The sequence below is a fragment of the Poecilia formosa genome, unplaced genomic scaffold (assembly GCF_000485575.1).
Source record: "Poecilia formosa unplaced genomic scaffold, Poecilia_formosa-5.1.2 Scaffold115, whole genome shotgun sequence".
Taxonomy (NCBI): domain Eukaryota; kingdom Metazoa; phylum Chordata; class Actinopteri; order Cyprinodontiformes; family Poeciliidae; genus Poecilia; species Poecilia formosa.
This window is the reverse complement of record NW_006800054.1, coordinates 1,196,541-1,208,582: the sequence shown is the minus strand read 5'-3', so window position 1 is coordinate 1,208,582 and position 12,042 is coordinate 1,196,541. Positions and strand designations below refer to the sequence as shown.

The 12,042-nt window shown below is 38.9% G+C and overlaps 1 protein-coding gene across 1 annotated transcript in view; it reads right to left on the bottom strand.

Moving 5' to 3' along the window:
* Nucleotides 1-5,144: 5,144 nt before the first annotated feature.
* hs3st4 (heparan sulfate (glucosamine) 3-O-sulfotransferase 4) overlaps nt 5,145-12,042 on the bottom strand; it is a 78,264-nt gene continuing 71,366 nt past the window's right edge. Inside the window, exon 2 of the mRNA XM_007560472.2 lies at nt 5,145-7,142. Coding sequence (XP_007560534.1) covers nt 6,488-7,142 — 655 coding nt within the window. The 3' untranslated portion in view covers nt 5,145-6,487. The remainder of the gene's footprint in view (nt 7,143-12,042) is intronic.

Sequence of the window (12,042 nt, the reverse complement as noted above, 5' to 3'; positions counted from 1 at the left end):
TTTTTTTTTACCAAGTTTTGTAAGTTGTGAATTTATATAATGGACAGAAATGTTTGGAGATACTTCAGTTTTGAGCAAGAACGGTGGAACCGGGGAACCGGCCGCAATTATTCCAAGTGGCACTTCTCTGCGTTTAGATAGAAGTGCTTGTTTTTACCATTATCCTGCCATGCTTACATGCACACTGTTACCAGAAAAATACTGTTTCCTAACTATCCAGAATGTACCTCCACTGCTTCTGTAATTGGTCTCTCAGCTGTTGGAACTCCATTTTCCCTCAGGAAATGGTTATTTGATGCTGATTTTGTCTTCTAGCTGACTAGCAGTCAACATTGTTTTCAAGACATCAGCTGCAAGCATAATAGTTTGCAAGGCACATTTCATAAAAAAGTGCTTTTAGTAGAATATTTTCTAATTAAAATATACTGAAAATCATGTCTCACTGCAGATATTTCTTTTACTCTCACTTATTTAACATAACATATATATGACATATGTAACATTTGTTCTAAATTACATAAACATTAAGGCAGATAGTAATCCTCCCAACCAGAGTGTAGCAACATTTCTTTCATAAGGTAAAATGACATTTAGTTTGGATAGGAATTTTGCTAATTTTAGAAAAATCTTAATCCATCAGTTTGCTTTAAAAAGACTTCAAAATAATGAAATCAACAGGTATAAATGCGCTTTTTTATGTTTAAGAAATAATTAAGAAGCAATATACTAAAAGCTAGTTCAAGGACATATTACATTTTATGAAAACCTAGTTTCATACATACGTGCTCATACTTGTTTTTCTCTTTATACATCTCAATCTGATTAACAGAGGAGGATGTTACAGAAATAATTTCACACCAGTGAAATGTTAGGAGTCTAGCCTTTTGCTTGTTTTGGCCCAGAGCTTGCAAACTTCCCCTGGAGGGCTGGTGTCCTCAAAGTTTTTGATCCTCCCTCTGATCCTCCTTGATGGTTAATGTGCCACGACTTGTGCCAAGCAGATACAGACCAGGTGTGGCTTGTTAACTGTCAGTTAGGATCAAACACCTGCAGGACACTAGCTCCCGATGGACAGGAACTGAGTGCCTGTAGCTGTGAAAATGTTTCTCCTCATTGTGATAGTGTAATATCAGATTTATTCTTGCTCTTTACATGCCTTTGTTCAGTCAGGTAGTGTAAAAAGAATAAATATACAACTTTTAACATCATTTTTAACTAAAACCAATAGAAAAATAGACACTTTTTTATATAGTTTTTAACACAGCCCAAGTTTAAGTTACCTATTAACAACACCCAGTCCCCATAAGTACTAATTAGTTTTTGTAAAGGCAAGGTGAGAAAAATCTCATCAGTGTGACTGTTCAGGACAGTACAAGCATAACATGCTTATAGAGTAAAGCATATTTGTAAGATTTATTTAAAAATAATCAATAGTTTTTTTTGTTTTTTTTTATCTGATATGACATCTCCTTGGCTTATTCGCTAGCGCAGGGGTGCCCAGAGTTGGTCCTCGAGGGCCGGCATCCTGCATGTTTTAGTTCTCTCCCTGGTTTAACGTCATTCAGTGTTCGTTCTTCTTCTTTGTTAGCTGTCATTGCATTGCCTCCTTCAGCACTTGGGACTCCAGGCAGCTGTGTGTGGCCTGTGGCAAGAACTGGACAAATGTGAAAACCTTTAGATCATTATTTTTTACATAAGTAGAGATATACATTGACTGGTTGTTGCTATGAGCATGTTCAAAGACCTTCTGAGCACTCTGAAAAAAGTAAAAGAAGATGCATTTATTAGATCATAAGTACTTCATAGATTATGATGTGTTTATTCACATTAACACACAACACTACAAATAATAATTAAGCAACAAGGTCAAATTATTTTGTGTGCATTAGTGGGTTAACAAGGGAACTGTAGCTGGCATTATAAGAATTAATAAAGTAAAACTATTGGGGCAGCACAGGATCAATGGCATTTAGTTGCAACCAGATTAATCTGCATTGCATATTTTAGAAAGCCAATGCCATTTTCTGTCAGTCATTAAACACAAATTAATTATATACGCCCAATTTATTGGTCTGTGTTATCAACATGTTTGTCTTTTGCTGATTACCGTTTAATTGGTTATTAGATGATAACTGTGAGCACTGATACGGACTGCGTCATGCATTTATCTTTTTTGCTCTTTAAGCCATCTTTGCTTAAATGGGGTCTTTAAATTTCTTCCAGTGCATCCACTGAACCTGAATTTGAACACAAATCACATAAATTCAAACCAACAAGTGATTAAGTTATTGGCAGCACAGCTTTACAATGCAAAATACTAGCTGTAGCGTACTGAATTTTTTATTTTTTTGTATTTTAATTTGTTGGTGAGTCCACCTGTATTCTTGCAAAATGGGTGTGGAAAGTAAGTTTTTTGATAATTCTAAAACACCAAATCATTGATATCAATACATAAGGGAAATAGTCTCAAAATCTCGGTTTTCCTTCTTTAGAAGTACAATCCATCGGTGTCTGGATGTTTGTTTTTTTTGTCCCACATTGTATTTAAGTTCTAGTCATTCCTTTGTCTTGTATGGGTTTCTTGTGTGTTTTTATGTCTGTAATTTGGTGAACACTGATTTCCATGTCAAATCAGGTTTAGTCTTTAAGTTTAAATAAATCTTAAATATGCCTTGTCGTCGCTCTTCCGTATCTCCCCCTTCACCAAAGGTGACAGTAAAACTATTGTAAATAATACTTTGTGTAAAAAAAGTCACAACTAGAGAATCCAGTCAGGCAGCTGGGATGGAAAAATTGCCCATCACAGAGGAGAGGAAAGAACCGAGTCAAGATTTATGAGAGGATGCTTTTCCTCTCCTGAGGTGGTTAAAGGGGAAGTTCCTGACTCCGGAAGAAGCATTAGATGAAAATGATTACTTCTGGTAAAGACTCTGATCTGTGGAAATGGCAGGAACTCTTGATCTGAGGCCACTGGAACCATGTGCAATAGAAAGTTGCTTCTAAAAATGATTTCAGCCCCTTGATTTTTGGCTTTGTGATGACTAATACAGTTGCTTCAGTTCTTGTGTCAACATCAGCTTCAGCTCTGAAATGCATGGAAAATTATTTCTACTTCACAAACCAGGGCAGCGCTTGAATAAATTTCGGATGGAAATGAAGAGTTATGCTGAAGGGAAAGAGATAGATGTTTGAGTTTTGAGTTGGAGTGTGTTCACTTACAGCAGGTGTCGTCTTCATCATCCCCTCACATTCAGGTGATGGTAAAAACACAGAAAAATAAGGTGAAGAAAAAAGATCTGTCCCTTCGCTTGGACAGTGGGAATTTTTAAATCCACGACATTACCAACATTTAAATTAAATCATTTTGTTTTAAACAGTATTAGAAATGTCCCTCTCCATTCATTTCCTATGGAACTTGTGTGATGAGATGACAGTCACTTGTCCTCATCCAGCAGAGCGACCAGCATACTTCGCTCAGCGCCGTAGCTCTGCCCATATGCATATTGCACTGGACGTAAGGCACCATATTGTCAGGGGTGACCACATGAATCATGCTCCATCACTATAATTTATCATTATGACAAATTATTTAGCTGAAAATATGTTGGGTTGCAATGCTGTCCCTGCCAGAGTGCTTCCGGGCACAACATGCACGGTGGCCCAATGGATGTCTGTGATTCTTGTCTTCCTCCATCCTCAGGTCCTGGGAAGTTGGGTCTGTGGGTCTCCACACCTATTATTGAACATTGTTATGGAGAAACATTATATAGACAAGTGCTCTCTCTCTCTCTTTCTCTCTGTCCTTTTCACACACAAACACACACACACGCATACCCACGTTTAGATTCAGATGACTTTCACTCTATGTTGGGGCATGGTTGCCACTAATTACATCTTATATTAGCTTGTACCATGTACTTTTCAGTGATTTTGCTACGTTGTTTGTTGTTGTCTCTTTTTCGTTGTCTGTTTCTGCAGGTTTCGGGGCAGACTTCTCAGGTGTTCATTTGTGCTCTTTTTATTCTTCTTTCTCACCTCTACTTCTCCTTTTGTCCCTTTAAAACTTTTTCGTTACCTTTCTCTCTTTCTTTTCTCCGTTCTTTCCTGTCTCCGCGTCTACTACATTTGAAATAAACCTAAAGCAATTTATAATAAAGTTCCATTTAGGCAGTATACATCAAGTGGAGCATCATAACAAAAGCCATAATGCTCCGCTTGTGAAAGTAAATCTGTTGTGTCTCCCCTTGACACTCAGAAAGAAATTCTGCCCCCACTGAGAGAGCACATGAAGGGCAGCTTAGCATGTCTTTTATGTATTCTAATACTTGCAGGATGTACCCCAGTGCCCTGACTGATTCTAAAACAAGCCGAGGGTATATAAACCCAAAAGGTGTACATGCATATATGTTTTTCTTAATGAGAGGTTGGATTCCACATTTCACTTTGGAGAGAAATTCCCTCAAGCGTGTAATCCTGAAAAATGCAAATGACAGCAAAAGTGCATATTCATGGAACGAAAATGGAGTCCTCATCTGTCCTAATAACACAGTGGGGGGCCTTTTGTGGATTTCTTTGAGTATATTTACACTGAGTAGGAGGGACTTTCAGGGTTAGAAGGTGGTTTGTACATGTTCTAAACCACAAAGAGACCATGTTATTGAATAAATTATGACATTTCTTTTTTTTTTTTTCTTCTAAATGTATGATTAATATGTCATCCTTGCAACTCGGTTGTCTTCACAGCGGAGCCCCTTTGTGAAACTGCTTTCCTGCATGCAACACCAACTACGAAGAGCACGTGTGAGCAGAGAGACAGGGGGGGGGGAGGGGGAAGAGAAATGGGAATGAGGTAAAAGTGCTGAGAGATTGTCAAGAAAACACCAAGGGATGGCTGCACAGAAAAGCCTCAAAGTGGAAGTTGTAACTCTGCAATGGCGCGACTCCGAGGTGAGTGTGCTGGCTTGGTGCTGTAAAGGGCAGCGCAGAGCTTACTGTGATTGAATCAATTGCTCTGTGTAAGTAGCTGCTGGTGTCGGCCTCCCCGGGGTGACAGAGAGGTCTGCAGAGAGTGAACCAATCCAGCCATCCATGGCAAGAGAACAAGAAGAATTAAGAGAGCAATGCATCATAGCTGTAGCAACCAGTGATGTGAAGCAGACTGTATTTATTGACTCATTGACTGTATTGATTGTCTCAATTGATGAAAAGTTCAGAGACAAAGCACAGACACACAGTGGGTTATGCAAAACAAAAAATAATAAGATGATGGGTTATGGTGCTTCAGTGCTTGGGCAAATGGCTAATTTCACAGCAAAACCCTGTTGATCATGCCTTTGCTAATAAACTTCATGTTACACCACATTTACCGGGCAGAAATGGTCTCGTTCAAGTTAAGCACATACAGTAATGGCTTGGTAATTTACCTGGGCCTGTATGTGGCTTTACCTTGACAGCAAATTCTGTCTGACATTGACTTTGTTCCAGCGGCAGCAGTTTATTTAACACACCATTAATCTCTAATGACAGAGGACCGTGCTGCAGCAGATGTTTGGTAACAAACTCCTGCTCGGTCCTGTTGTGTTGTTCTTCCCCCTTGTTGACATGTATTATGTGACAAAAGAAGGGTCATGAGGAAAACAGAAGGATAGCAGTTAGCTGGCTGTGTTCTGGCAGACACGCAAGAAAAGTATGGACTCATTTCTAAAATTAAACCAGGGCAACAGAAACTTTCCCATTAAAGTGTACGGTCATCAGTATGCTAATGTTTAATACTGCTCCGAAAAAAAAAAATCCAATACTTAAAAGATGGCCAGTGTGATCTAGCTAGTCACTTGAATTTTTGTGCAGTTATTAATTGCCGAGCAACCAGACCAGTGGCAGAACAGAGTAAGTGAACACTTTGGTAAACTTAAAAGGATTGTCTCCACTCACAATATGGACAACATGAAGGATGAGCTCATGTCAAAGTATAATAGTACTTTATATGTTCTCCTTTCTGTCTTCCAAAGCAGCAAGACCATGTTAAAAGAAATAACACAGGGCACTTCATGGCCTTGATAGTTGAAATAGAATATCTTTTTTTGTGCTGGATGCTGGTGAGTGGGTGTGAGGGCAACAAATAGCAGGAAAGTAAAGGGAGAAGAAACGGGCAGAGTTTACCCTTAGGGCTTATGAGGTAAGGACACTTAACTCATCACATGCATCGCCATAGTCAATGTGATTTTTTTTTTTTTTATCAATTCTATGCTTTAAAAACAAAAGGAATAAATCATCTCATTTACACAAATATAAATATATTTTATGTTTAGTATACACAATAATGATTTGCCATCTTCAAGAAAAAGCATGTCAGTAAACTCTTGCTAATGGATACACAAACTGCAAGGAGAGCCATGATTGATTGGGGCACTCAAGTACTCTCTTAAGATGAAGTGGGACAACGGTTGTTTGAGTGAGAAGGCTGGTGGTGTGGCTCAGCGGTGCCATGCTAGTCCTGAGAGCTACGGGAAACGCTGTCCTCCTCTAGCTCCCATTCAAAGTTCTGGCCAGTCATTTGGTAGAACATCATGTTAAAGGGTTTGTAGAACTTGTGCAGCCGCCGAATCACATCCGGGTCTATTTTGGGGTGAGTTCTTCCTTTGGACTTTCCAAGGCACCTGGGGGTGCTGCTGTCCTCTGGCTTCTTTAGACATGGGAATCCCTTAGTTTTATTGAAGTAGAAGTGTTTATCTGTGACAATCCGCTTCAAGCCCAAGAAGTCCTGCACTTTAGCCATTTCTCCGGCCGGGTCCACGATCAGCCGCTCCCCACTTACAAAGTGCATCTGGGAAAGAGGGAAATACTGCATCCAGCTCTCCAGGTGAAGTGCATATATTCCAATACGCAAAGCACTCCAGGAGGCATCTATAAGCCCCAGCGTCCTGTTCTTAAAAGCCAGAACCTCAAAGGTGGGGATCTCGGGTTTCTTAGATAAGGTCTGTGTATAGTCTGAAATGGCTCTAGTGACAGGATTACGCACAACAATAATAAGCTTGATGTCCTTGGCCATGGAGTGGATGCGCTTGGGGGCATGGTTAGTCACAAAATAGCTGGGTGTCTTCTCCATGGTGATCTGCCCCTCCAGCGTAGAAGGCATCAGGTCTCTAGGAACAGAGAGAACACACACAAAAAAGAGCTGCTTAGGATAGCATTATCCCCAACACCTCTCACAGTATAAATACAACACCCAAGGACATGGTGAAAGCAAATTTTGTACATTTATTAGCAGAGTATTATTTGAAACTACAAGGGGAAAATAACTGGTATTATCACTGGACATTATGTTGTAAGGAGAAACATACAGCTAATTACATCCATGGAGTAATATGCCAGAGATAAAAGAAGGAAGATGAAACGGCAGGCAAGCAAGTATGCTCATTGCTTAATTGACTCCATCTGTGTTACTCCAGGAGCTGTTTTGGAACTTTAATAATGAGTTCACTGCATATCATTAATACTGGGGTGCCTGGGGTATTGTTTTGTCATACATTTATTATGCATGCCAGGCTCAAACTCCGTGCAGGCAGTTTTATTTCTTATCCACATGTACTTCCATTGCAATAGGTGAAAGCAGCTCTTTCTTCCCCCCCTGTACTACATATAAGGTTACATGGAAGGCAGCTATAATTAATTATCAAATTAAAGGAAATGATTCCTAGTTTGCTGGCAATGGCCTGAAGTTGAGATATTTATCTGGGGGGTAATGGGAAGCTATTTGCAATTGCCCTAAATGTTCTGCTCAGCTCACCAGGCCTGTAAAATAATACGTACAGCATGACAGCGCAAGGGCAAATCTTCCTTCTGTGGTTTACATTTTTATGTCAATAATAAAGCATAGCGATTGCCATGGGCGAAACCTTATCAAATGTTTACACTCGTGTTCGTTTCAATCCGTGTGGTTTTCTTTGTTTGTAGGCTATGTGATTTAGTGCTAAATTGGTACACTAAATCCTGTGTGAGACATGCAGATTATTTAACAACTAACACATATGAACACAGCTCCTGCGTCATTTTTTTTTTTGATGTGGTGTAAAATGAAGCAGGAGCAAGGACTGTGCTTTTGAAAATGTGTGCACAACCAGCCAGCCATCCTGAAAGTCTGCAATAACTTCTCCATCATTCTAGTATTAAAGCTTTTTTTTTTTACCCCCCTCTTGCCCGAGTATGTTTTTTTCCATTACACTGCCCTGCACCACAAACCCACAGTTGTTACCATATAGTCACATCAATCATTTGCATCTTGGACATATTCTAAATTAACTGTTCTCCAAGAAAGAATCCAATTTAGTCTGCTAAACATAAGAGCTGTTATGCACATATCGACCCCCCTCACACACATTCATCCATGGACACTGGGCTGAAAGTCTCACAAGTGGCCTGGTAATTGCATCTCAGTAGCAGTATTGCCTTCCTGATGGGTAATTTCCCTCTGGATTATGTTTGTCTCTTGACAGTATAGAACTGTGGTTACTTCTGGGCCTGTAATGGGATATCAAACATATCTACAGATAGCTTGGTGACTAGAAAGAGTATTAGTTTTCATTATATTTCCTCACTCGCCGCCCCCTGCCCCCCTACAGTAATGAATGGCTAAAGATTTTTGTAACCTTTCAAGGACTTTGGCGCTGTCTTCTATTTAACTCCAAAGTACAGTGAGAGGTCTGAGGGTGCAACATCAACATGGAGTGGAAAAATAAATAAAACTCTAATATATCACCTCAAATCACCTTGAAGCAACCAATATGGACATGAGGTGTAATATCTCACTGGCAATCTTTGGAGCATGTCCAATTGACAGGACAGATGTGCACTGTTCAAGGTTATTTTTTTAAAGCATGCACGCAACAAGGCCCTTTTCCTAATCATGCTCAGTGCTTATCGTCAAACATTTAATTATGCAACAATGGAAACGGCACAGGCAAAGTACTTTGTCATTGTGCTTTTGATTGGGAATCAGTCATGGATCATGTACGTCTAAAATGTCAGTGGGATGGCGAGGCGGGATGGAAATCAAAACGCTGATAAACAAGCTAATTTCTTCATGCATGGCAAATGTCTCCTCTGGCCTTGCAGTCTAGTGGAACTGAAGTAAACACGAGCAAACAGTTAACTCTCACTTTTTTCCTCTCTCTGCATCAGCTGCTATGCTCAAGCACAGGTCATTCAGGTGGGTAGTTAGATAAAATCCATAGCGCTAAAGAGGCCTTCGTGGCCATCTGCTGTTTACTGTTTCACATTGGGAATATAACACACGACATTTATTTTCTTGCATTTTTAACACATGTCCATATATTTATTTACATAGCAAGCAGAAGTGTGAAGACACACTTATGCAGCCCCATGCTCTTTAATGAGTAATATTTAATGCTCCGTGCTTTAGAAGCATGAGTCATTCATCAAGAGTTGCTGGCAAAAAACTTTATTACATTTAGGGAAATAATAACCTAAGCAATACATTAAAATTAAGACTACATTACTCTTTTAAACTACATGTCCCCTGTTGGATTAGAGTTGCGTACAACAACTTGGCTGGGAAAATCCACTTCACACCTACTCTTTGCACAATTCAAATCTGGAGGATGCCCAGTCATCTCCAAAGGCTGATTCATCATTCAGAATATGCATTAACTGCAATTATATTACATTTTTATGTTTGTTAAGAGAGATTTTTGGTAGATAATCAAGGTTCCTCCATGTCCAAACACCCACACCAAAAAGGGTTGTGGAGGACGCCCAAGTCCTTATTTACAGACATGCAGAAATTTGTTGGTACCATTCCACAGAAAACAACAACAAAAAAAACAACTACTTCCTCCGAAACAACTTAAAACCGACAAATGTTTAATAGCATCCAATATTATTTATGCCATGGTGATCACAAATCACATTTAGTTGTTTTGTTTTTTTTATTACTGATTTGGTTGCATATTATTTGCATTAAAAACTACTGGTGTCACAGTTTCCAGTTTATGTATTTGTATTTATGGGTAAAAAATGTGGATACTGAGGAAGATCATGTCCTGCCAGGTTTTTAAAGCCGGTGTGTCACCTCTGACACACTGTAGGTTTGAGTGGTTTATGTATATAAGGATCAAGAATGGAACTCGTAATATTTCACAGTGTCACTATGGGATAAATAAACTTTACCTTAATATTAATGTTTTGCTCTTTGTAATATTGAAGGATCAACTGATGGAGTGCAAATAAAATTAACAAAATGGTTTAAAATGACATAGTGACAGGAAGTGATATACCTTGACCTTGCTGCGAAGCTTAGAAGGTCTTAGACAAATTGCTTAACTCACTTTTTAACCATCCACATTATGCATCTCATCAACCTTGCTCCATGAACAACATAGCTTTTAATAATAATACCAGCTGAGGCAACAGGAACCTGAATCTGCTTCAGATTCCTGAAGTCTTTACCTTGTATTTGGACATTTAGAAGCATATTTCTTATGCCCTCGCAGAGCTCTCACCTAGACTTTCTCTAGCCCGTCTTTTATGATCTCTATTGATGCCAGTAGCTCATATTTACTTGTAAGTAAATGATAAAGCAAAACAGGGAAATGAAAAGCCCCCTCTAATTTGTATTGATCAAATTTTAGCCGTTTAATATCAGTGGGTTAAAGTTCCTCTGTGTAATGTCAACTAGACTCCACTTTTCTACAGGACAACACTCATAACAAGCCTGAGAGTTCTTGAAGTGCATAACTTGGAGAAAGTTTCACTGAAATACAAGCATCTCGTTTTAGTAAAGCAAATATGTGTTGACTCAGTAAAAGAAAAGATTTTATTTGTAAAGATAGAATTATATCTAAGCCTGTAGTGTAGAATAAGATTAATCTGATGAAATGAAAGAGAGGAGCTTCAGTCATTTTATATACAAAATATGTTTCTCTCTAAGCTACGCTGTCAGTAAATATGTTTCATTTTTCTTTGACTGCAGGCAAACAATTTAGATATAAGGAGTATGTGAACATTTATTGTATTATCCAATGTAGTGCTGACAGTATCAATCAGGGGTTTGAACATCCATTTATAAACAGAAGTCAACGTGGACATTTGAAGGGAAAGATGCGGTGGGCAGCTTGCAATGAATAACGCAAATAATTTCCCAGGAGTGACATGTCTGTGATTAGAGCAGCATACGTAAATGAAACAAAAATCATTTCAGGGCAAAAAGGAGAAACCCTCTCCCCCAAAACCAAGTCAAATGAATCATTTGTTGCTTAGCTCTCGACGATGGATGCGTGCATGTTTAGCAAAATGCCCCACAGGCAAGAGCGGAGGGTCCTGGTGGGTCTGTTGTGGATATAGGAGGAATTGTACTGCAAAGGTGCAACTTTGAGGAGGAAAACAGAAACACAGCCATCAGAGCTATCAGAGTGGGCTAAAGTAACAGCCGAGGATTTGGTTTGTTTTTAATATCCGAAACCTGAATCTGATCTCAGCACTTGAGCATTGTGCTAGTATTTCTTTGAGAGTCAAGAGTTAAAGCTACTCACTAGATAAAGTTCTGCAATATTCTGAAAGGAGGAGAGCTAATGAAGATTATTCATTTGGTCAATCGATGAGTAAAAATACTCTTGAGACTCCAGGAATGGAACTTGGACCAGAGGGATGTTTATGTAACTCTCGCATTACCAAGATTAAAAGGATACTGTCTCGCCAATATTCACATGAAGTTTTTTTTTTTTTTTATCCTTATTTTCCATTCCAATCTTTACACACCGTCAATTTATTTCTTGGCTTTTTTTTTCTTAGTAGTTTAATCCTACGGCCTTTCAAACTAAATATGTGTGAAAATAGATGTGAACACAGTTTCTTCTTTCTTTATTTGAAGACATGAAAAGAGGCAATATGATAGAGCACATTAAATATTTTATCAACGTGCTACAGCGTTTGAGCAGCAGTGAGAAAGAGGCAGAAAAAAATCAGGCCAAGACTGCTCGTCATCCTTCAAGTACAAGCACTTTGTCTTATATATATATATATATATAT